The sequence below is a fragment of the Melospiza georgiana genome, chromosome 1 (assembly GCF_028018845.1).
Source record: "Melospiza georgiana isolate bMelGeo1 chromosome 1, bMelGeo1.pri, whole genome shotgun sequence".
NCBI classification, from domain to species: Eukaryota; Metazoa; Chordata; class Aves; order Passeriformes; family Passerellidae; genus Melospiza; species Melospiza georgiana.
In genome coordinates, this window is record NC_080430.1 from 138,470,725 (window position 1) to 138,492,229 (window position 21,505).

At 41.6% G+C, this 21,505-nt stretch overlaps 1 protein-coding gene across 1 annotated transcript in view; it reads left to right on the forward strand.

Annotated features, from left to right (window-relative positions):
- The first annotated feature begins 13,449 nt into the window (after positions 1-13,449).
- EIF3H (eukaryotic translation initiation factor 3 subunit H) overlaps positions 13,450-21,505 on the forward strand; it is an 86,411-nt gene continuing 78,355 nt past the window's right edge. Inside the window, exon 1 of the mRNA XM_058040453.1 lies at positions 13,450-13,593. Within this exon, the coding sequence (XP_057896436.1) occupies positions 13,474-13,593 (120 nt within the window). The 5' untranslated portion in view covers positions 13,450-13,473. The remainder of the gene's footprint in view (positions 13,594-21,505) is intronic.

Consider the following 21,505-nt stretch of genomic DNA (forward strand, 5'->3'; position numbering starts at 1 on the left):
GCACCCGGAGAGCCGGGACCGGCCGGGCCGTGCCGAGATCTTCCCCCGAGAGCCGGGACCGGCCGGGGCGGCCGCCCCGTCCCCGGAGGGTCCCGCCTGCCCGGCCCGCCCTGCACAGGGGTACCCTCAGGGATGGTTCGCTGCCCCTTGTTTTGCGGTGCTGTGCTCGCTCCTGCCGTTCGCTGAGATAAGAAATGCCGAGTTCTCTTTTTTTTGCAGTTCACTGTACTGATAAAATTATAGTTGCTGTCGCAGAGACTGTAGTTTAATCACACCTCAGCACACAGAATCACAGAATCCATTTGGTTGGAAAAGCCCTCTGAGGTCATCGAGTCCAACTCAGGATCCAGCATCACTTTGCCAACCAGACCACGGCACTGAGCCATGTTCAGTCTCGAGCATCTCCAGAGACGGTGATTCTACTCCTCCCTGTGCAGGCCATTCCAGTGTCTAGTCGCCCTTTGTGTTATGAAAGTTCACCTAATGGCCAATCTAAACCTCTCCTGGCACAGCTTAACACTACATCCTCTCATCCTGACACTTGTTACCTGGAAGGCTTAGGAATACTTAGGAAGGCTTAGTCAGTGCCCATTTATATTTGTGCCTATATTGGTTACATCAATCTTCAATGTGCACAAAACCGAAGTTGAAAAGCACATATTCTACATTTTAATTTTTTTTCCAAGACAATTTAATTGCACTGCAATCTGGGGACACAGCTGTCATTGAAAAAGTGCACAAACTCCTCCCTGTCCAAGACAAAACATGAACACACCAGACATCTGGCATTAAGAAACCAAACTTAATGCCCCTGTTTTAGGCAGGCAAGAGGATGTGATACCTTAACACCATCAAAATGAAAATTGGAGACATCTGTCTTGCTATGCAGGTTCCACAGGAGACACCTTTCTGCCTGGGGACAACTGTACTGCAAGCAAAACCATAGCAAGCACCTGCCAGTTTGTTGTAATCAGTCAAGCTGCTCTAAGATCATTTAAGCAAATACTCAGATGTCATATTGGCCTTTTTGCTAGCAAATAGACATGGAAAATAAGTGCTTCCAAGTAAGTTAGTTAGTGTCAAGAGAAAAATGAAAAATAAAGGATTTGATTACTATTCTAGAAATTCAAATGCTTACATGGAAAAGTATTTTAAAGCACTTAGGATGAAAAGTGCAAAGAACAGGTGATTGAGAATATTTTCCATGGATCCAATTGTGATGTTGACAGTATTTTTCTGCCATTAAATTCTTCTTTCCAGCTGTCTTCAGGGGACAGTTGTGCATGCTCCTGAGTATCATGGACATACATGGATATATGCCTTATTATCAGCTAAGTGACACGCTGAATTCGTTATTAGAAATAGTCCTATATATAAAAGTCTTCATCAAACTTCAGTCCTGTAGCTGATGTGTTTCCATAATGCCATGATGATTCAGTTCTCCTATCTAACTGCACAGTTTAATTATTTAAGATGTTAGACAAAAACACTCAGCAAGACTCCGAAGTAAAACCTTACTGGAGAAATTATTTTTTCTTCAAGTAGGTTTTTGCTTGTTTGTTTTTGTGTTCTCTCTGTGTGTGATGACAACTAAGTAACTGCCCAAAGACAGGCACTTGTTCCATGATAAGAACACTTTCCACACCTTACCTTAGAATGAAGAATCTCCAGTGATAACAGCTGCTATTACAGCTATTACAGAATGGAGATAAAAATTAAAAAAAAAAAAGGAAATAAGAGCTTGAACTAGTTTTTGAATGAAGTGCAAAGTAAGATATAATCCAGAGTAGGGCATTAAATACCATTGTGATGAGATACTGTTCTCCTGGTAAATAGTATCATCACAGACAAGTTGTAATGTAGCTGGTATATGTGGAATATGTTCAGAAGGCTGGCTAGCAGGCAAAACACAGCACAGATTTCTCCTTCTTATTCCTCAGAAGATGGCATTAATTGGATGGTAAACTACTTTCAGTACAATTGTTTCATATGTATGCAATTTTCTTAAAAATTATTTTTAATAATTTTAAAATATTAAAAATAAGGTCTCTAAGACTACTATAGCAGAGAAGTACAGTTCTTTCAGCATTTTCTTTCATATTTTGACAGTATTTTTCATAAACTAAAATTTGCCATATTCCTTTCAAGTTCAAATCTTGTACTATTCCCATGAGCCATCTGTAAAGTGGATTTAAAAAAAAAAAAAAAAGTAAGTCTAGGGATTTTATGAGAGGTGTTGAATCCAGACTTCTCTGGTTCCTGGGGTTTGTTGCTTCTGGCAGCTGAAATCCATCCATGTACAATCTCTGGACCCAGCAGGATCCTTATTCTCCCGAGTGTCCTGGACAAGCGTGGCACACACCGAGGGCACTAACAGCCAGCACACAGAACTCTGCCAGAAATGACACATGATGCACATTCAGGGAGTGAAGTGCTGCTGCCCTGTCCAGCTGAGCAGGACTGAAATGCCCAGGAGATCCTCACACACCCTCACTCCCTGTACTCACCAGAACCCCCTCAGTCACAAATCCCCATGGCCCCTCGGTCCATCCAGTGCCCGTGCCTGGACCCTGGCCCTGCCACACATGTATGTGTGTCTCCTGCTCACTGCCTAGTCCAGTTCAAATCTGATAGCAGATTACACATCCACAGGATTAAATTCACTGGGGCAGGCTATTTAGCTGCAAAAGAAAAGTTAGAAACCATCTTCATAAAAAGATAGGACTAGTTGCTGTGATCAGGCAGAGAGCTCAGTAAGACAAATGTACTGAATGCTGCCAGCTCACATTTGAGTCCCCTTACATCTCACTTTCCCATGAGTCTTCCTAGATCCTCCCTTTCCCTGTCTTTGGCCTGTTCCGTGAACATCCCACGGAAAATTTTGCAGACTCCTGCTGATGCACCATAAGAAATTTTGCACAAATATCTTGTGGTACTCATGGATAATCAGGTTTTCCTGTTCTCACCAGAGACAAAGCTCAGACAAACCCTATTCAAGGTGTCTTCCTGGGCAGCTCCTTTAATGTCCTCCAAGCTTCTGCTCCCCACTCTTGTCTTTGTTATCACCTACTTACTCAGCAAATTTTGTGCACCTGTGTGTGTTTCTTAGATCACTTGCCCTCTTGTCTTCTTTTATACTGAACAAATGCAATGAACCAGGTGCTTCTGCATTCCACATACCCTTCAAAGACTGTCAGTAGCACAGCAAAGCTTGTCATAAAGCTCGGGGGAAAGTTATAGCCCTTGTATTTCGTTAAGAAGTTTCATCAATTATCTGGCTGCACCACCAAAAGACTCTGAGTTTGGGGTTTTGCGTGTTTTAGTGTTTTGGGGGATTTGGTTTTTGTTTTTGTCTTTTTTTTTAAGTGAGCATTTTATTGAAGCACTAACAAACCACTTGCATCTTCAGTGGGCTGCTCAACAGCAGTTCCATTGTGCAAGTGAGCCTGAGAAGAAAGATGGAGGTTGTTTTAACATTACCTTTATTAATGTGACTTGCTTTTTCCAAAGACAGGAAACAGAATTAGAAATGGGGAACTTATTTTTCTGAAATACAAGTCCTTGTTTGCTGCCAGACACAGTACAGGTTTCTGGGTACAGGTCTGATCTGACACAATAGTTCCTGTGTCTTTATCAATAATATTAATACTTTGAAGGTAAATAGACATTTTTTATGAAAAAAGGTGTCACTGAAGAAGGAGCCCTTTCTCTGTGTCCAAAGTGGGAGGAGATGTTAATGCTGAACTTCCCAAGCCTGTGCAGAGGTGAAAACCAGGTATCACAGGAAGCTGGGCTTCACCAGAGACACTGCACACAAAATCTGCTCCAGCAGAAAATTAGCCCTCTGCAGAGCAGACTATCTCTTGGCATAAATGAGTTCAGCTCTGGTTTTGAGTGCTAGGTAATGCAGTAGTAGAATTAAATAACAAAATTGCTGTGACATGGATTACTTGAAGTGAAAGCTGTTCTTTATCAAAGAAGCTTTGATGTAGGCCTAGTAACAAGAATTTCCCCTAATAGCTGGCACTTGTTAAATGCTTGTAGCTTGTTGAGAAAATAGCTTCTGATTCTCCCAAAGTTGTCCTGTGTCAGACCCTTTTAATCTGAACGTGTTGCTTTGGGCAAGTCTGCTGAGTGGTTGTCTGCAGTAAGTCTTAGCACCATGCTTAAATATGAGAAATGAACTGATTTACAAAAAAAAGAAAAGGATAAGGTTTTCAATTTCAACATTTAAAAATAAACAAAACTGTAATAAACACAGCCCATAAATCATTGTTTGAGGGTATCTGAAAATACTTTCCTAGGTGTATTTTTTATTAATTTTTCTGAGATATGTATAGGCCATAGAAGAAGATTCATGTGCATTTACTGCTAAATTGTATCTGTCAGAATGTATATTATTCATTGATGGCCACACCTTTCATTACCTTGAGGCTGGTATTGAGATTTTGAATTGTAGTCTTTATCATGTGCATTCTTCTTTTTCAGTGCCTATTTTTCTGATATTTCATGGGAATGCAGTATATGACTTTATAATAACCATGGCTGTGATAAATTCTGTTTTTCCTGCATGGGTTAGTATGATTTCAGCAGATGAGAATTTTGTGTATGACAAAGCTTTCTGCTTTTCTGGCTCTACCATTACCATAGCTAGAAAATTATTTCTGGCTTAAATACCATAACAGCCCATCACAGTATGTCCCACATAACTATCTTTTAAATTGTGTATCATAGGAAGAACACATTTAATGTAGAGATCAGCATATTTAGTTTCACAAGGGTAAGAAAGAAAATACAGAGAGTATCAGTGCAGGTTTTAAGTGACTGCTTATAGTAGCATGTATTTTGAGAATGCTCTGGAGACCAAAGATTTTGCAGGCAACTTTACCTTTCTTATTAGAGCTGAAAGAAATTACAGAAATGAAAAAAACCAGTGGGATTCTTGACAGTTTCTCAAATGTTAAACCAGCTTTGCTGTGTTTTTTGACCTTGAGCTAAATTCACATGAAAGATCAGAACAGAATCAGATCTTATCCAATATAACTAAACTTTCTGAATAGATACACATCTCTGATGCACATCATTTAGTTTATGCAGCATTTTTGGTTGATGCAGCTCTTTATGATGTACATGTTAAACAACTGGTTTCATACTCCTGTAAGGACACACAAGGACATTGTTTTGGAGCAGCCTTCCCTCCCTGCACTGTTCCTCAAGATCTGCACCAGTTAGCTGACATTCTGCAGTGCTGCTCCCTCTGTACTCACTGGTAGAAGCCCTTGCAGGATGTAAAAGTGCCATAATGTAGGAAAATAGAAGTCTTAATGGAGTATCCAGGACTGGAATTGTAACTTCAGTTTGTGAATTTTGAAGAGCACAGGAGACAGGAAGATACCTTGCCAAACCCTGACTATCCTACACCTGATATGAAAGGTAGGTAGAGGGGAATAACAGTGATGCTTTACACATCATCTCCTATTGTGCCTTCATTTTGAGCAGAACATCCCTCTCCCCCTTTTAATATTTCTGATACAAAGTAAATATAAGTCCATTTTAGATCTCTTAAACACCTACATGGTCTTACCTTGGAGATGACAGGAAGCTCAGAAGACATAAAACATTTTTGATTTTTGGTATGCTCACCTCCATTTCCTCAGTTCTTGTTCTCCTTAGAGAAGGTTGTTATATTCATCATGGTAGGGCTTGTGTGCCATCAAGAATTAGAAGGGTCAATTACTTGATTGATTAATTAACTGATTATGAAGAGAAGGTTGAACAAATTGACATCAAAAGAGAAATTATGTGAGAAGAATTCTCCAACAAGAAATTAACTTATGGCCAAAATTCTGATTTATGCCAGAGAACTCACTTCAGTTGCCTGAGATACCGTATGTATCTTTTCACCTTTTCATTGATTTCAGGGAGAAATCAGTTTACTGGGAACAGAGAAGTAGAATTTTTACAGTGTGGTAATAAATCATACATGCTCCCTACACTTACATAATTTTCTAACTTGATACTCTAGAAAAGAGTTTAGCTCTGCTTAGAAACATACGGTAACTGTGAAATACCTTGTCTTTGTTTTACAGGCTAAAATTAGCACTTAAAATGTCTAAGTTTGTTTTATCAAATGCATTTTCAATTAGGCAATTTTTTCATTAATTCCTTCGTCTTTTTTTGTTCCTATTAGCTGTATGCTAATGGGTTTGAGATGCAGTAGTAAATGATCCATTAATAGTAAAAAATAGCTATAAACACTTGAAACATAAAAGTTAATAAGAATAGAAGGTAACTAAAAACACTTATGGGAAAGCATCTATTGAAAAAAGCAGAGAAAAAATGTTGAGTGGTGGAAAACCCCCAGACTTTCCCAAGGAAAGAGCTTATATTTTTTAATATTTCCTTCACATGCAAAAATACCTTATTATGCTACTGCCCATTTTTTAAAATATAATGCTTATACTTCTAATCCAGTAAATGCTAAAAGGTTGCCTGTGTAACAGCATGGCTGAAACCTTCCATGGCCTCTGAAACCTCCATTCTTACAGAAAAGAAATTGAATTTTCCAAGTTTATATTCTAGTCCCATAGTTCCTTATTGCATTTGATGTTTGTCCCTGGGGGTTTCTATGCTCTTGCAGCTTCCACTTTTACAATTTTTCTCTCTCTCCTACACCTTATTACTTTCCATTTCCTACTTCAAATTAAAAAAAAACCCAAACAGCAACAATAAAACCAATTCCTTCACTTGATTGTCTTGAAGAAAATTAGAAAAAAAAATGTGGAATGGATCTGAGCATTGGTATCATTAACTTCTAAAATCTCAACTAGCCTCTTGAGAAATAATAGTAATTAAAAATCCATCTGCACAAAATGCCCATGCATTTATGTAGCCTGATCTTAAATTTTCCTCTGTGGAAAGTAGTAAACATTAGATGAATACCTGACACTTCAGAGGGTGATTATTTATCAGTGAAACAGAACGCTGTAGATGCTGTAGAAATAAGTATGCAAAGGTCCTGACTTCAGTAAGTTGCAGCTGGTGATCAGTGATATCTGAACAAACTGGGAATGGAGTGCTGCCTCATTTATCAGGGAGAACCTACCTTAACATGGGTCGGTATGCCTGGGGATATTTTATTTCTTTGAGTCCTAAATTGCTGTGGTCAGCAGGACACAAATAGCTGAAACTCCTGAATTTCACAAGGCTTATACGCAAAGCTGCTTCCTGAAGCTGGGGCTGGAATTTGGAATTGCCCTGCACGTGGCAGACAGTGCTGCTGAACATAACTGCAGTTATGGGTTCTGTACTGTTACAGAGGCATGCACCTGGCTAAACTTCATCTGCTGGTGAGACATGACGATCCCTGAGGCTTCCCTCTTTTTTGCGGGGAAACAAAAGTAAGAAAAGAATGAGCATTTAACAGATCTTGTCTGTTCCATGGCTTTGGAAATGTTACTCACAGGTCTTCTTGCCATCTTTCTGTTCTCCCCTGATGCTGGGGGATGAGAGCTGAGTAGGTGTTTGGCTGCTGGCCAGGGTTAACCCACCACAGATACCTTCAGATACACAGAGGGACCTCTTGTCATTAGGGTTTTCACTCTCCCAAAGGGATGTGGCAGTGGCATGTAAAGGAGAGGCTCCTATGAAAAGGTAAACAAGAAAGGGATTTCAAAAGGAGCAGAGGTCATGCCAAGCATAGAATTATTGTAGAATAGCTTTATACTTGAACATGAGGATTAAGTACAGCCTTAAAATCACTACACTCCTCCCAAATACAAGCCTTGCTTTACATGGGAAAGGTGTTGGATTCTTTCTTCATTTGTGAGCAGTGCACCGGCCTGCTGAGGCAGTGTAAGAGCTCATTCCCTTTGTGGCACACTGAAAAAGGTCACCAGTGTATTCATACAGAGATGGGCCACAAGCCTTTCATGCCTTTCACATGTGTTTCCCCATGTTTGAAAGCTTGAGCCTGAATATATCACCTCTCTCAGAATACCGAGATTTTCTGAACTTGAAACTTCTGCAAACTGCAAGACATTACAAGGTGATTTTAAGTTTGTGTTAGTTTTGCCACCTAGTTTTAGAGATTATTTTACTGGAAGCAATTATTTATTTTTTTTAACATAATTAATGTTGTTTTAGGCAACTCTAGTTATTTGTACAAGTTTGTATTTGGGTGTTGTTATGTCTCAGTGCAAGTACAGACTGCTATGTGAATCCTAAGTGATTCTTCCCTATTCCTCTACACTTTGTGATAATGAAATTAAAGTATTCATTATGCCTAGAAATATTTGGAATTGCTGAGAGGGCAGGGAAGAAAAACACAGAATTCAGACATGACCTATTTCCCAAGTGGTAACAAGTCATTGCAGGCTAGCCCATCTCGGGTGCATGGTCTTAGCCTGCAGCATACACAAATGAAACTCAAGTTGGTTTAGCCCTTGAGGTAAAGTCAGTCTGACGATTTGGAAGGGATTATATCTTTGAACCCTAATCAGATAATTTCTGTTTAGCAACTCTAGTTCTGCTCATAGCCCTGATATAGTGCAGAGGTGCTTTGGGGGATATGACACATCTCAGTTTCACCAAGGTTTTAACTTAAACAGGACAGGGGAATTAAAGGGTTTTTGGTTGGTTCCAGCTGTCTTTTGATTTAAGAGAACAATTTAAAAATGATTAATGGAGACTGTGCATTACTTGAATTTCCTAAAGTATTTTGTGATGAAAGTCTTCTGTTTTGTGGTTTTCCTGAGTAGCTTGGGCAACGTTTCTAAATTCTTCACACTGACATCCTTTTTGTGGCCTCCTTTTCAAGAATTCATAATTTTCAACGGTGAAATTTTTTATGGCCTCTTGCCCCCAGTGATTTGGTGAGTTTTGTAAGGTAGAAAGTTGATATTTGCTTTTCATTTTTCATGTTAATCATAATTAACAAAATTGACTCAATTATTCTGGCAGTGCATTAAGTAGTAAGCCCTATGCCAGTCCCTTGAATAGGGATATTTTGGGTGCCCACAGCAATATCTCTGAACATGGTAATGTTTTGTGCTGTAGTTACTTGTTGGGGTTTTTTGGTGTTTTTTTTTGGGTTTGTAGTTTTTTGGGGTTTTGTTGTTGGTTGGTTGTTTTTTTTGTCTTGCTTTGTTTGATTTTGTTTGTTTTTTGTTTTTGTTTTTGGTTTTTTTAAATTAGATTGATTTTCTGTTCAGAAATTTCATAGGCCAGGATAATATATCACATTTGTATTATCCCAGAAGTTTTCATTCTTTTTCAGATCCCTAAGAATTTGCCAGTGTTAAAGCACTGTGCATTTCAGAAGGTATGTTTTCCTATTTCAATACCCTTCAACAATATTTTGAAGTATTCCACACATCTCCAGCAGTCCATGGATGGGAGTTGAAAATCACTGTATTACCATAGTACTGCTTCCTACTCTTTGTTTTCTTTAATTGAATTTATTTGACCAGATTTAGTTTAACAAGGGCAAGTGCTGGATTCTGCACCCATGACAGGGCAGCCCTGGCTGTGTGTACAGACTGGGGAATGAGAGGCTGGAGAGCAGAGCCATGGAAGGGGCCCTGGGGGGTGATGTCAAGCTGAACATGAGCCAGCAGTGCCCTGGCAGCCAGGAGGGCCAACCCTGTCCTGGGGGCATCAGGGACAGCATCACCAGCTGGGCAAGGGAGGGGATTGTCCTGCTCTGCTCTGAGCTGGGGCAGTCTCACCTCAGTGAGTGCTGGGGGCTGTTTCAGTCACCACAGTATAAAAAAGATATTAAACCATTAAAGAGCATCCAAAGGAGGACAACCAAGGTGATGCAGGGCCTTGAGGAGATGCTGTATGAGGAGCAGCTGAGGTCACTTGGTCTGCTCAGCCTGGAGAACACTGAGGAGAAACCTCACACAGTTTACAGCTTCCTCAGTGGGGGAAGTGGAGGGGCAGGTACTGATCTCTTCACCCTCATGACCAGTGACAGCACACGAGGAAACAGCATGAAGCTGAGTCAGGGGAGGCTTAGGTTGGATATCAGAAAAGATTCTTCACTCAGAGGGTGGTTAGGCACTGGAACAGCCCCCCAGGGAAGTGGTCATGGCCTGAAACCTGACAAAGCTCAAGAGGCATTGGGACAACACTCTCAGGCACATGGTGTGAGTCTTGGGGATGTCCTGTGCAGCCAGAGCTGCACTTGATGATCCTGAGGGGTCCCTTCCAACTCAGCATATTCAATGATTCTATGACTATTATATTATGAGGTAAAACTGGATATTCATGTTAATATAACAGCTAAGTGAAATAATAACATTGAATTAAACAACTTCATTCTCTAGAAAAACATCAAAAGGCAGTGCCAGTGGGAGTGCAGCCTTCAGTCATGGAAACCTAAGGGCAGGACTCAAATGTTCAACACCTCCATGATGGCTGAGCTTGCTGGCCACAGCACACTGCCCTGAAGCTCAGGGTTGTTATTGCATCAGCCTCTCTACAAACTGCTTGTAGAAAAACCCCCTCTGCCCACTGCACGTGCACTTCAGTCTCTTTGGGGCACAGGCCCTATTTACCTCAGTGATGCTGCCATTGTGAACTTCCCCTTCAATCTCCATTTAAGAATTATTTTCCCAATGGAAAATGTGAAGTGAGATTCATCATACCTTCCTTTAGACATCTATCACAAGGTGTCCTTAGCAGAGCTGGGTGTCCAGATTTCTTGCTAGGGTCAATGCAGTTCTAGTCAGTGATATCAGTGGCATTTAGGATACATTTTGCCTTCCTGGGATGATTATTATACTGGATTCTTTGCTTGAATTTGTTCCAGCAGCAATGCAAGGAACTGATAGGGACTATTCTAAGTGATGTTAGAATTGTTTTATAGGAATAAGCAAATGTTGGGTCTGTGGCTGCAGGCAAATACACATACATTTTAATATTGGTGTTGATAAATATGTTCCTCACCCTTAAGTAGAAATGACTGTTAGCTACATTGTTGAAAAGATAAATTTTTATGAAGTCACATATTTGGCAAAGTGTCTGAACAGATTTGGGGGGCTTGGTAGGGCTGCCTTTCACAGCACGTTGCATTTTTCAGAAAAAATTTGAAGAGTAGAGTTTGAAATTAAATTAGAAAAAAGCACACAAAAAAACCCCAACCTCAAACAAAATAAAGCAGCAAAAGCAACTGTTTTAATGCAACACAAACAATTCCTGAGAATTGCATGTGAAGTTGATAGTTCAGGGATTAGTGTAATGTTAAGAGTTTGCACTGATGCCTTGTTATTCATGCTCAGGACAGAGATTCACGTCACTCCACAGCAGTTTGGTTTTTGTAAAGGTAATACACAAAGCCTTCAAATCTCTTAGAAGTACATCTCCCTCAACACTTGCAGGTTTATTAGGTGAAAATCCAAGACTAGAGTCTCCTCAGCCATGCTGGGAGCCCTCACTGCAGCCCAGGGCTGGGAATTCAGGTCCCTGTGGCATCAGAGCTGCCCAAGGTGGCCTTGGAAATGCACAGATGGAGCTTCCTGGGCTGCCAGAGATGGTTTGCCAGGGGCCAGCTGGCAGTTGGACCAGGGCAGTGACCCTTCCCCTCCCCTCAGCACTGGTGAGGCCACACCTCAAAGCCTGAGCTCAGTTCTGGGCCCATCACTACAAGAAGGACATTGAGGGGCTGGAGTGAGTCCAGAGATGGGCAATGAGCTGGGGAAGGGTCTGGAGCACAGGGCTGATGAGGAGCAGCTGAGAGAGCTGGGGGTGTTTGGCCTGGGGAAAAGAAGGCTCAAGGGAGACCTTATTGCTCTCTACATCTCCCTGAAAGTGTTGCTCAAACAGGTTCTTTCAGCCAGTGTGCAAGAGGCCAATCCACACAGAGTTCAGGTATTTGATTTATTTACAGTTCTATGCAGAAAGGGGTGCTGGGTGGCAAATCTACAAAGCCAGCACAATGACTACCAAAACTTTTCACTATTTATACATTTTAGCAAAGGCACTAATGTTCATTTGTTAGAAGTTACTTAGTTCTCTTATTAATTAGCATTCTATCTTCTATTGGTTAATGATTCTCTTGCTTCCCACGTTAATTAGTCTGCATGCTAAGTCCTTATCTTCCTTTGAGTTGGTGGCTTTCTTGAGTCATGATTTTCCACTGCTGAATTACTTTTTACCCCATGGGAGCTGATGCAGCACAGTTGCTGAGTTGTCCTTATTAGTTTCTTCCTTATCTTGAGGGTTCTGCCAAATATCCTTGTGGCCCATAAATTCCGCATTCTTTGTGTCCACTGCCAGTGGCACATCCTTCTTCCCAAGCTCTTTGTTAACTTTCCCCTAGGTCTGTGGCATCTTTCCCCTAGTTCTGAGATCACTGAAGAATATCCAGCGTTTAACCTTAACAAGGCAACAAGTATGTTTTCTTTCTAATGCCTGGACATTGCTTAGACCTTGTTAGCTGCTATCTAATTCACAGAATAAATCTCCTTTTTTGTTGATTAGGCTTGAAGGCATACAAAGAACAAATGTCAAAGAATAAATTTTCTTTCTTAATTTTTTTTTTACATATTCCACATTTTGAAACCAAAGAAGGTTGTGGCCAGATGGAGGTCCATTGAAACAGGTCGACCCCCATGGCAGGGAGAAATGATGAGGAGGACTCCATCTTATCAGAAGGCTAATTAATTACTTTATTATATGATATTATTCTATATTATATTACACTATATTGCCTTACATCTAAACTGAATCTGCCAAGCACTCCACTCTGCACCCCAGCTGCACAGAATCTTGTGGCTAAACAATCTCCATAGTGCATTCTACTTTGGCACAACACAGGCACAGCAAATGAGATAGGAATTGTTATGATCATTCTCTGAGGTTCAGAGAATGTGAATCTCAGAAATATTCTTGGGAAGATTGCCTTGCTTTTCTCTGTGAGGAGAAATGTGGCTACAGAGGTTGGCCTCATCTCCCAGGTAAATAGTGACAGGATGGGTGACAGAAACAGAGGACATGGCCTCAACCGGTACCAGGGGAGGTTTAGGTTGGGCATCAGGGAGAATTTCTTCCCAGAAAGGGCGATTAACCACTGGAATGGGCTGCCCAGGGAGCGCAGTCGGCATCGATGGAGTGTTAGGAGACGCCTGGATGGGCACTCAGTGCCATGGTGTAGGGGAGAAGGTGATGTTTGCTCATAGGATGGACTCGATGATCCTGGCGCTTTTTCCAATGTAAATGATTCTGTGGAGAGGAAAGCCGGCAGGGAAGGCTGTTTCGGCTGTCGCATGCCGGATGAGCTGGCACAAGGCCCCAGGCCCAGTCTCTGCGGGCACACCCGGGCCGAGCCCTAAGCCGGCACCGCCGCCACGCCGGACCCCCCGCTCGCCGCTCCGCGTTCCCGCCCGGGGCCGTTTGGCCGCGCAGCGCCCCGGCCGCGCCGCCGCTTCCGGTGTGGCGCGCTTCCCTTTCCGGCCGTGCGGGGCAGCCATGGCGTCGCGCAAGGAGGGCTCGGGCGCTGCCGGCGGCGGCTTCGGCGCCTCCAAGGGCAAAGGCAAAGCCGCCACCGCGGGGGACTCGGCCGTCAAGCAAGTGCAGATCGACGGGCTGGTGAGCAGAGGGCCCGGGGCCTCCGCGGGCGGGGGGCGGGCGGGGTGGCCGCGTGGAGCCGCCGGCGGGGCCCGTGCGTGGGGCGGTGCCGCGGCGGAGCCTCGTGTCCTGCCGGGAGCGGCGCTTCTCGAGGGGCAGGAACAGCGTCCTGCCCCTGCCCGGCGTCCTGCCCCTGTCCGGCTTCTTATCCCTGTCCGGCTTCTTATCCATCCCTGCCCGGCTTCTTATTTATCCCTGCCCGGCTTCTTATTTATCCCTGCCCGGCTTCTTATTTACCCCTGCCCGGCTTCTTATTTACCCCTGTCCGGTTTCCCGGCTGTGCCCGTCTTCCCGGCTGTGCCCGACTTCTTATTTATCCCTGCCCGGCTTCCCGGCTGTGCCCAGGCTCCCCGTGCTCGTCCCTGGTGTGTCAGCCAAGGCCGGGCCAGCGCAGAGTGATTTGTCTGTAATGTCCCATTCCCCCGTTCAGTTCTGCCGTCCCTGTGCCCGGAGTTGCTCTTTGCAGCTTTCATAGCTCACATTCGTACCAAATACCCGGAAAATGCCGCAGGTGTAAGAGCTGAGAAGCGCAGTGGGTTTTCCCTCACCCTTTGTGCTTTTTGCCTTCTCTGTCAGGGCTGTCAGAACCTCCTGCCTTTGCTTAGTGAGAAATAAATTAAACTGATGGGGTGAAGTGGCTTAGCAGAGAGCAGAGCCTTCCTAATACAGACAGTCCGTGCAGGCCAAAACTGGAAGAGCATCTGCTAAAGTTGGTTCTTGGCTTTGCTGCTGCTTCTTTATGTGTTGGTTCAGGACATGAAGAGTTGGTAATACTGTTAGTGACACAAGGAGAAAAAGTTACTTCTTAAGGATCGAAACATTGTTTTATTACTTCATCATCTTTGCCAGGTGTCAACAGAACACTGCACAGCTGGAGTGTGAAGGGGAGAGTTGGCACCCTGGTTATGAGAAAGAAGATCATAGTTTTGAGACAAGCTTTGGTGCCTGCTTGGCATTTTTAGTAGTAGTTCTCAGCTCTTATCCTGGAGCTATACAGTGTAGTAAATATTTGGGAAGATGAAGAATAATTTATTTGTGTGTAATAGGTCTTGTGAAGAAGGAAGTCTGAATCACATTTTTTCTGCCCTGTTGTGTCCAGCTATCTGTGTGCCTGTGGCTTTGGTGCATGAGGCATTTTCAAGGAGTGGTGAAAACTGACCAGTTGTGAAATGTTCCAGAAAAGCCAGCAGTGGGTAGCAGGCTGCTCCTGCTGCAGGCTGGTGCCATACACTTTGATAACAGCTGGTAAATTTGATTTATTTGCTCCTGGTTTTTCTTTATCAGGCATATAATCTGCTTTGTGAGCTGCTGTTGATTCAGATCAGCTGTGACCTGATGCTCTGCTTCTGACAGTCCAGCAAATGCTTATGATTTTGTTTTGTTTCATGTTTTTTTTTCCCTCTCCTTGTATTTTCTTCTGGTACAGCACAGTGGTGCCTCTCACATGGAGTCAGTACAGAGGGAGGTGATTTATTGATAACTATCAAAGCTTTCAACTTTCCACCTCCTGCAGATGTCTCCTAGACAAAGTGTTCTCAGGACATTGACACTGGTTCATAAACTTCTGTGACATCTGTGATGGAGAGAAATGTTGGCATAAATCTGCTTGCTATGCAAACAATGTGAATTGTGTTAGAAGTCCTTCAGATGTCTTACTGAAATTCTTCTGAAGTGTTCCTGATACCTCACTGGTTTAAATGTCTGCTCTCACAAAGTAACAGCACTTCCTCCTCATCTTGGTGATGGCCAGGGTGATTGCACACCAAGAGCTGTGAATTCAGGAGGGCATCAGGGGACTTGGTGATCTCTTTCTCCTCAGTGGTGTCCCATCTCCTGGCAGTGTCACAATTAACCCTTCAAGTGGGGCTGCTTTGAAAGCAGAGGCATGTTTAGGTGCCTTGCTTTGGAGTCTGTGAGTGCAAAATAGAAGATGCATCAGTAGTCTCTCTGTGTGAGAGTGTGATAGAAGTGTGATATGTTTAGAAGGCTTGGTGTTTCAGAGGAATAATAAAGTTAAAAAACCCTCAGTATTTGTAATGAAAAGAACATCTGAATGTCAGGATGTTACCTTAATATGTAATGGTGCAGCAATTTCTGCTTCTTGGGCCTCTTTTTAAAATCTGGTACAAATAAGGCATTCTAGAGTTAACTTCTTTCTTATTTTAATCTGTTCAACTTCTTAAATAAACTTAGAATGAAAATGGATTCCGGTATAGGTGGTCTGGTTTATCTAAGAAATTGGAAAATGCAGGGTAAAAAATTAGCCTCCAGAAGCACATTATAAAATGTGCTTTTTCCTTCAGGTGAGATGTAAGAATTCATGAATTCGTTTTTGACCATCCTGACAAAAAGATCAGATTAAGTGCCACCTATGATATCCTGTTGTCTTTGCTTCCTGTTGTCAAATTTGACTGGATATTCTGTCATGTTTTCTCCAGTCAAGGAGCCCAGAGAGAGCTTTTGTTTGCAGCAGTGCCCAGGCTTGGGGAAGAGTGACTGCTGGAAAGAGCCTGGGGGTGCTGGTTGACAGCAACCACGTGTGCCCAGGTGTCCAGAAGGAGCAGTGGCATCCTGGCCTGGGGCAGGAGCAGGGGAGTGACTGTCCCCTGGACACAGCACTGGTGAGGCTGCACCTCAAACCCCATGTTCAGTTTTGGGCTCTTTGCTACAAGGAAGTCCTTGAGGGCCTGGAGCATGTCTGAGGAAGGGGCTGGAGCACAGCTCAGGTGAGGAGCACTGAGGGAGCTGGGGCTGTTCAGCCTGGAGAAAAGGAGGCCCAGGGGAGTCCTTGTCACTCCCTACAGCTCCCTGAAAGGAGGCTGCAGCCAGGTGGGGTTGGTCTCTTCTCCAAGGTAACCAGTGATAGGACAAGAGGAAATGGGCTCAGGTTGGTACAGGAGAGGTTTAAGTTGGATATTAGGAAAAATTTCTTTACTGAAAGGGTGGTTAAATATTGTAACAGGCAGCCCAGAGTGGTGGAATCACCATTCCTCAAAAGTGTTTGAAAATATGTGTAGATGTGGCACTTAAATACGTGGTTTCATGGTTGATGGTGAGACTTGATGATCTTAAGGGATCTTTTGCTAAACAGTTCTCTGATTCTATAATTATTACAAGCTGTCAGAAATAATTATACAGAATTTGCTTACCATAATTTGCTTACACTTTTTTTTTTTTTTTCTTTTTTTTTGCAAGAGGTGTTGATGGACTCTGGTTTGTTCTATTCTGGAAATTCTTCAATGGGAACCAAATATTTGGTAATTCAGCTGATAAAATTAATCAGATTTGGTTCACTGATATTATAGTATTTTCCTTCACTAAGAAATTTCATCTATAAGCTGATGTATTTTAGGACATAAGAAATAATTATTCCTTTGAATGATTTTTAGGTTAACAGAAAATTCTAGATTTCCATCAAGTCTTGGAGACTTCTCTAAAATGCTTCCCTAGTGAAACTTCTAACCCTACCACACTGCCTAAAATTGCACCTGTGGAGGATTCCTTGGCATATTTATGCATTTCTGATGATTTTAGTAGTGATATCAGGCAACATAGAGAACTGTGAAGGCAGAAGTGAACTGGTGTGTCATTCAAAGGCATAATATGATCTGGTAGGGTAAGTAAGTAGCATTTTTACATGATGAGCATCAAAGTCGGTGTCATTCAGAAATTGAACTAATATCCAAAACCAGTGGTGGATTGTGGGTTGTGTCAGACCAATAAAGTGTGGGTGATGGATATATGGAAAATTTCTTCTGGAAAATAGCAGCTGTGGGATGGGAGGTGGGGAACTCTTAGCAAGGCAGGTGTGCTGCTAGGCCAGATAAGTGTTATTATGAATCACATTTGCCTTCAGAGTAGTTACAAGGGACTGTGTTTTTACTGGGAAGGTGTTTCATTCTCTGCAAAGCTTCTGCCTGAGGGTATTCTAGGAAAGAAGGTAAAATTACCTAAATTCATCTAACTAAATTCTTAAGCTCCAAAATTACTTTTTCTTTTTAAATCTTGCCCTTGCATTTATTTACACATTCAAAAAATTACACACCCAGAAATGGTTCTGAAGAACAGTGTTAGCTGACTGAAAAGGGTTTGCTTATGCATGGCTCTTGCAAAGTAATATAACAAGATCCTTAGCTCATGCTTAATCATTCATATGTGCATTGCTTTTATCATTTCACTAATGGGAATGATGCTTCCTTTTTTACTCAACCACTGCACGTGATTTCTTTTTACACATATGTCCATTGCACACAATTTTAACATATTGTAGGAAGTAGCAAAAGTTACGTAGGTTTCTATTCTTATATCTTCATAACTGCTGATGTGCAAAACCCTCAATACTAATAACAAATTGCTACTACACCTTAAGGTATCTTTGTAAGTTTGTTTGGAGTAAATGCAAACATACATTGGCCAAAACATAAATATGTCAAGGGGATGGTTAGAAGTTGTAGGCCTTGTCTGCCTGTGTGCATCACCATCACCAGTGGGGCTATAGTGCCACATTCTCTTGTGTCAGGTACGAGTGATTTAATCAAAGATTGTTACTTCAAGCTTCATTACATCATCCCTGATTTGGTGATGCTCTGGTGTGCCTAGTGCTCTGTATTCTTATCTATGGTAAGTATATATAGAGGATTTATTTGCTTATTTGCAATAACACAGATAAGAATATATGAGTCTACATGTTCAAAAAACCTCTCAGATAATTTTTGAATTCTTTTTCAGTAGTTGCTCTGTTCATAATTGTGATATTTAGGTGGCTTGTGTGTCACAGACACATTTTATGAAAAATCCTTTCCCTAGAATGTTTTCTTCTGAGAAGCTGAGAGGCCTCAGGAACAAAATGTAACCAATGGTTATCTGCTGCTGTGGAATGCAGCAGGTGCACCTGTGATTGGTCTCATGGGCTTGTTTGTAATTAATGGCCAATCACAGTCAGCTGGCTTGGACTCTTCTGACACACAAGCTTTTGTTATCATTCTTCCTTTTCAATTCTTAGCTAGCCTTCTGGTGAAATCCTTTCTTCTATTCTTTTAGTATAGTTTTAGTATAATATATATCATCAAATAATAAATCAAGCCTTCTGAAACATGGAGTCAGATCCTTGTCTCTTCCCTCATCCTAAGACCCCTGTGAACACTGTCACACTTGTGCATTCTTTTAATTACCATCCATTTTTGCCATAAAGAGGTTGGATACATTGGACTGTATCCTCAGCTGTTTGTAGGGAGGAGCCCTTCAGGATGATATGTTTGACCACAGTAAATGAAATAAGGTCCCATGATTACTGAAAATCAGTTTATAAGACTTGTAAATGTTTGTGTAAGGACTTTAAAAAATGACAACTTTTGACACTATGGAAAGAAAAGAATCAATTTCCATAGTAAATTTTGTAATTTTGTTGTACTGGTGAAGCCTGTATTGAGCTGGCTGAAATCTCTGACATTTCTTGAATTGTGAATTTTGTGCTTTCCCTAGCATTTCTTGTGTTTCTTTTTTTCCTTCTTTACCCTTTCTGAAGACTTTGCAAGAATGCAGAGTGGTGGGTTCTGCCTGCTGTCATTTATAGTGTTTCTGACATTGCAGAGCTGTAGAGGAGTATTTTAGGATATAACATCCTTCAGGCTGTATTGTATTTTGTGTTTCTTCCAAAGGAGTTAAAATGGAATTTTAATTTGAAGTTTAATCTTGTTGACTTTTCCTTGACCTGTTTCCCTAAAGAGTTAGATGACATTGTGCTGGCTCTGAGAGTTGGTGTGTGGATTGAATACTGGCTTGATGTATTCATGGATACCTTGAACCATGGAGAAGACAGTAGAGCTTTGTTTTATATTCTATTAATCTTCATGTATTAACAATGAGTTGCATGAATCTAACCCAGAAGGGAACTTCTGACATATAATCTGTGCTTAAATTCAGAAGAGAAAGCATTAGTATGTGCTGGTAAGTTGAAAGGGCAAGAACCTCCTTGGAATATAACAATTTTCAGGCTTAGTGAAATTTCTTGAACTGCAGTTGGTAAAGTACCCATATCATGATGTTCTGAGAATGCAAATTTCAGTGTTTTGTCAGTGGATAGGAGGGGATATGTGCTGGCAGAGCACAAACTTTAAATGATTTGTAAGAGTGCAGTGGTGCACTCAGCATCTCCTAAGTGTCATGGTAAGTGTACCCTGGTGAGGCATTTGGAACAGCAACATCTGGTATCGCTTCATGCCATCAAACTTGTGTGCTGACAAAAGGAGTTACTCTGAATGTGGAGGTGCCTTAAATGTTTCAGCAGTGTTACACTTTAAGACTTCAAGGGGAAAATCTTGCTTCAAAACAGGCTTTTCTTTTGCTGCATGCAGGGAGGAATAATGTGTTGCCCTCTACACTGCTGTCACTAGCAGTTCAAATTCTCTGATTTTTGGCCCTCTTATGTGCATATCAAACTGGTCTCTGGCGTGGTAATTGTGAATTCATAGCTCCTGTGAAAACAGCAGATCGTGCTCTTGTGGTTCCTTGTTGTTTGTGTCGATACTGAGGACGAGTATTTCCATCAGATACCTTTCAAATAAATTCCTACCTTTTAGTGATTAAAATGTTCCATCTAAAATGCAGCAGGTAATAATCATGACCTTTTGTGCTGGTTGGTGTTAGCTTTGACTCTGTGTTGGGAGGTGACCAGTGATGATTCTGTTGCTGAGTGCAATCAGTGCATTATGTCTGCTTGCACACTGAACATTGTTAAATGTTCTCCTTTGGTTTTCAGTTTATTGTAAAAAAATCTGAGCTTTGCAGCTGGCATTCAGTGTGTGTGGGTGAGAGAAGGGTACACAGAACTGCAGGCCCCAGGGAGAGACCCAGCAGGTACAGATACTGAGAGGCCCTTGGTGTTGTGTATGAAATGAACACCTCCCAGACCCTATTCAGTCTCTGGACTTTTTCTTCCACCTTTTAAATAAATCTTACAGACTGTATGAAAGACCTTGTAGGAAGAGGAGCAAACTTTTTTTGGTCCCCTAATCTTTGAAAAAGGATGGTATATCTTCAACTTATTGTTGCTATAGTATTTTATCATTAATCTTTGTTTGCCAGAGATATTTTTTGGATATGGTTCCTTTTGGATGTTGTTTTTCCATATTTACACACAAGCTCAAAATACCTCCTCAGCGATGGTATAGTTTTGAGCATACTTTTCTTTCATATTATTTTTAATAATTCCAGCAGCATTAAGATTGCAGAGATGTGATACTGACTTTACCAACAGTGTATAACAGTTTAATTACATTACCACATAACAAAATCATACCAGCTTAATGGAAAGTAAATTAATTGTTAATGTACCAAATGGAAAAAATTTAGGCTCATATAATAAATATTCTTGTTAGTATTTTGTATGATTATTCAATAATCCAAAACAAAGGCAGTAGAGCTTAACTTTGATAATGTCTTTTTTAATGTGCATACACAAAGTTACTACAGCATAAGTGTGGGAATATTTTTGAATGACTTGTGTATGGATATTTATTTCAGATAAGCATTCTATTAATTTCTTTTGGCTTTATCAAATTTTAAAGTTAATAGACAGGCTTATTTACTCACGGGAGTTTGAAGATGTGCCTGAATTTTGCTTTGTGCATGCAATAACAGGCTAATTCTCTTTTGTAAATATTTGGGTTTTTTTCCTGGACAGAGAGTGTGTGGATGTTGCTTTGAGCATGTAAGTCTTGTTGGTCTTTGCCTTTGTTCTGCTCACATGTTGTATCCTGCTTTGCAGTGTGTTTGCTGCACATCCTTCCTGTTCCTTGGAGCCCATATCTGGGCAAGAAGCAGTGTTCATACCCCTTCCTGTTTAGCAAGTTCTTTGATGTTTAGGAACATGGAG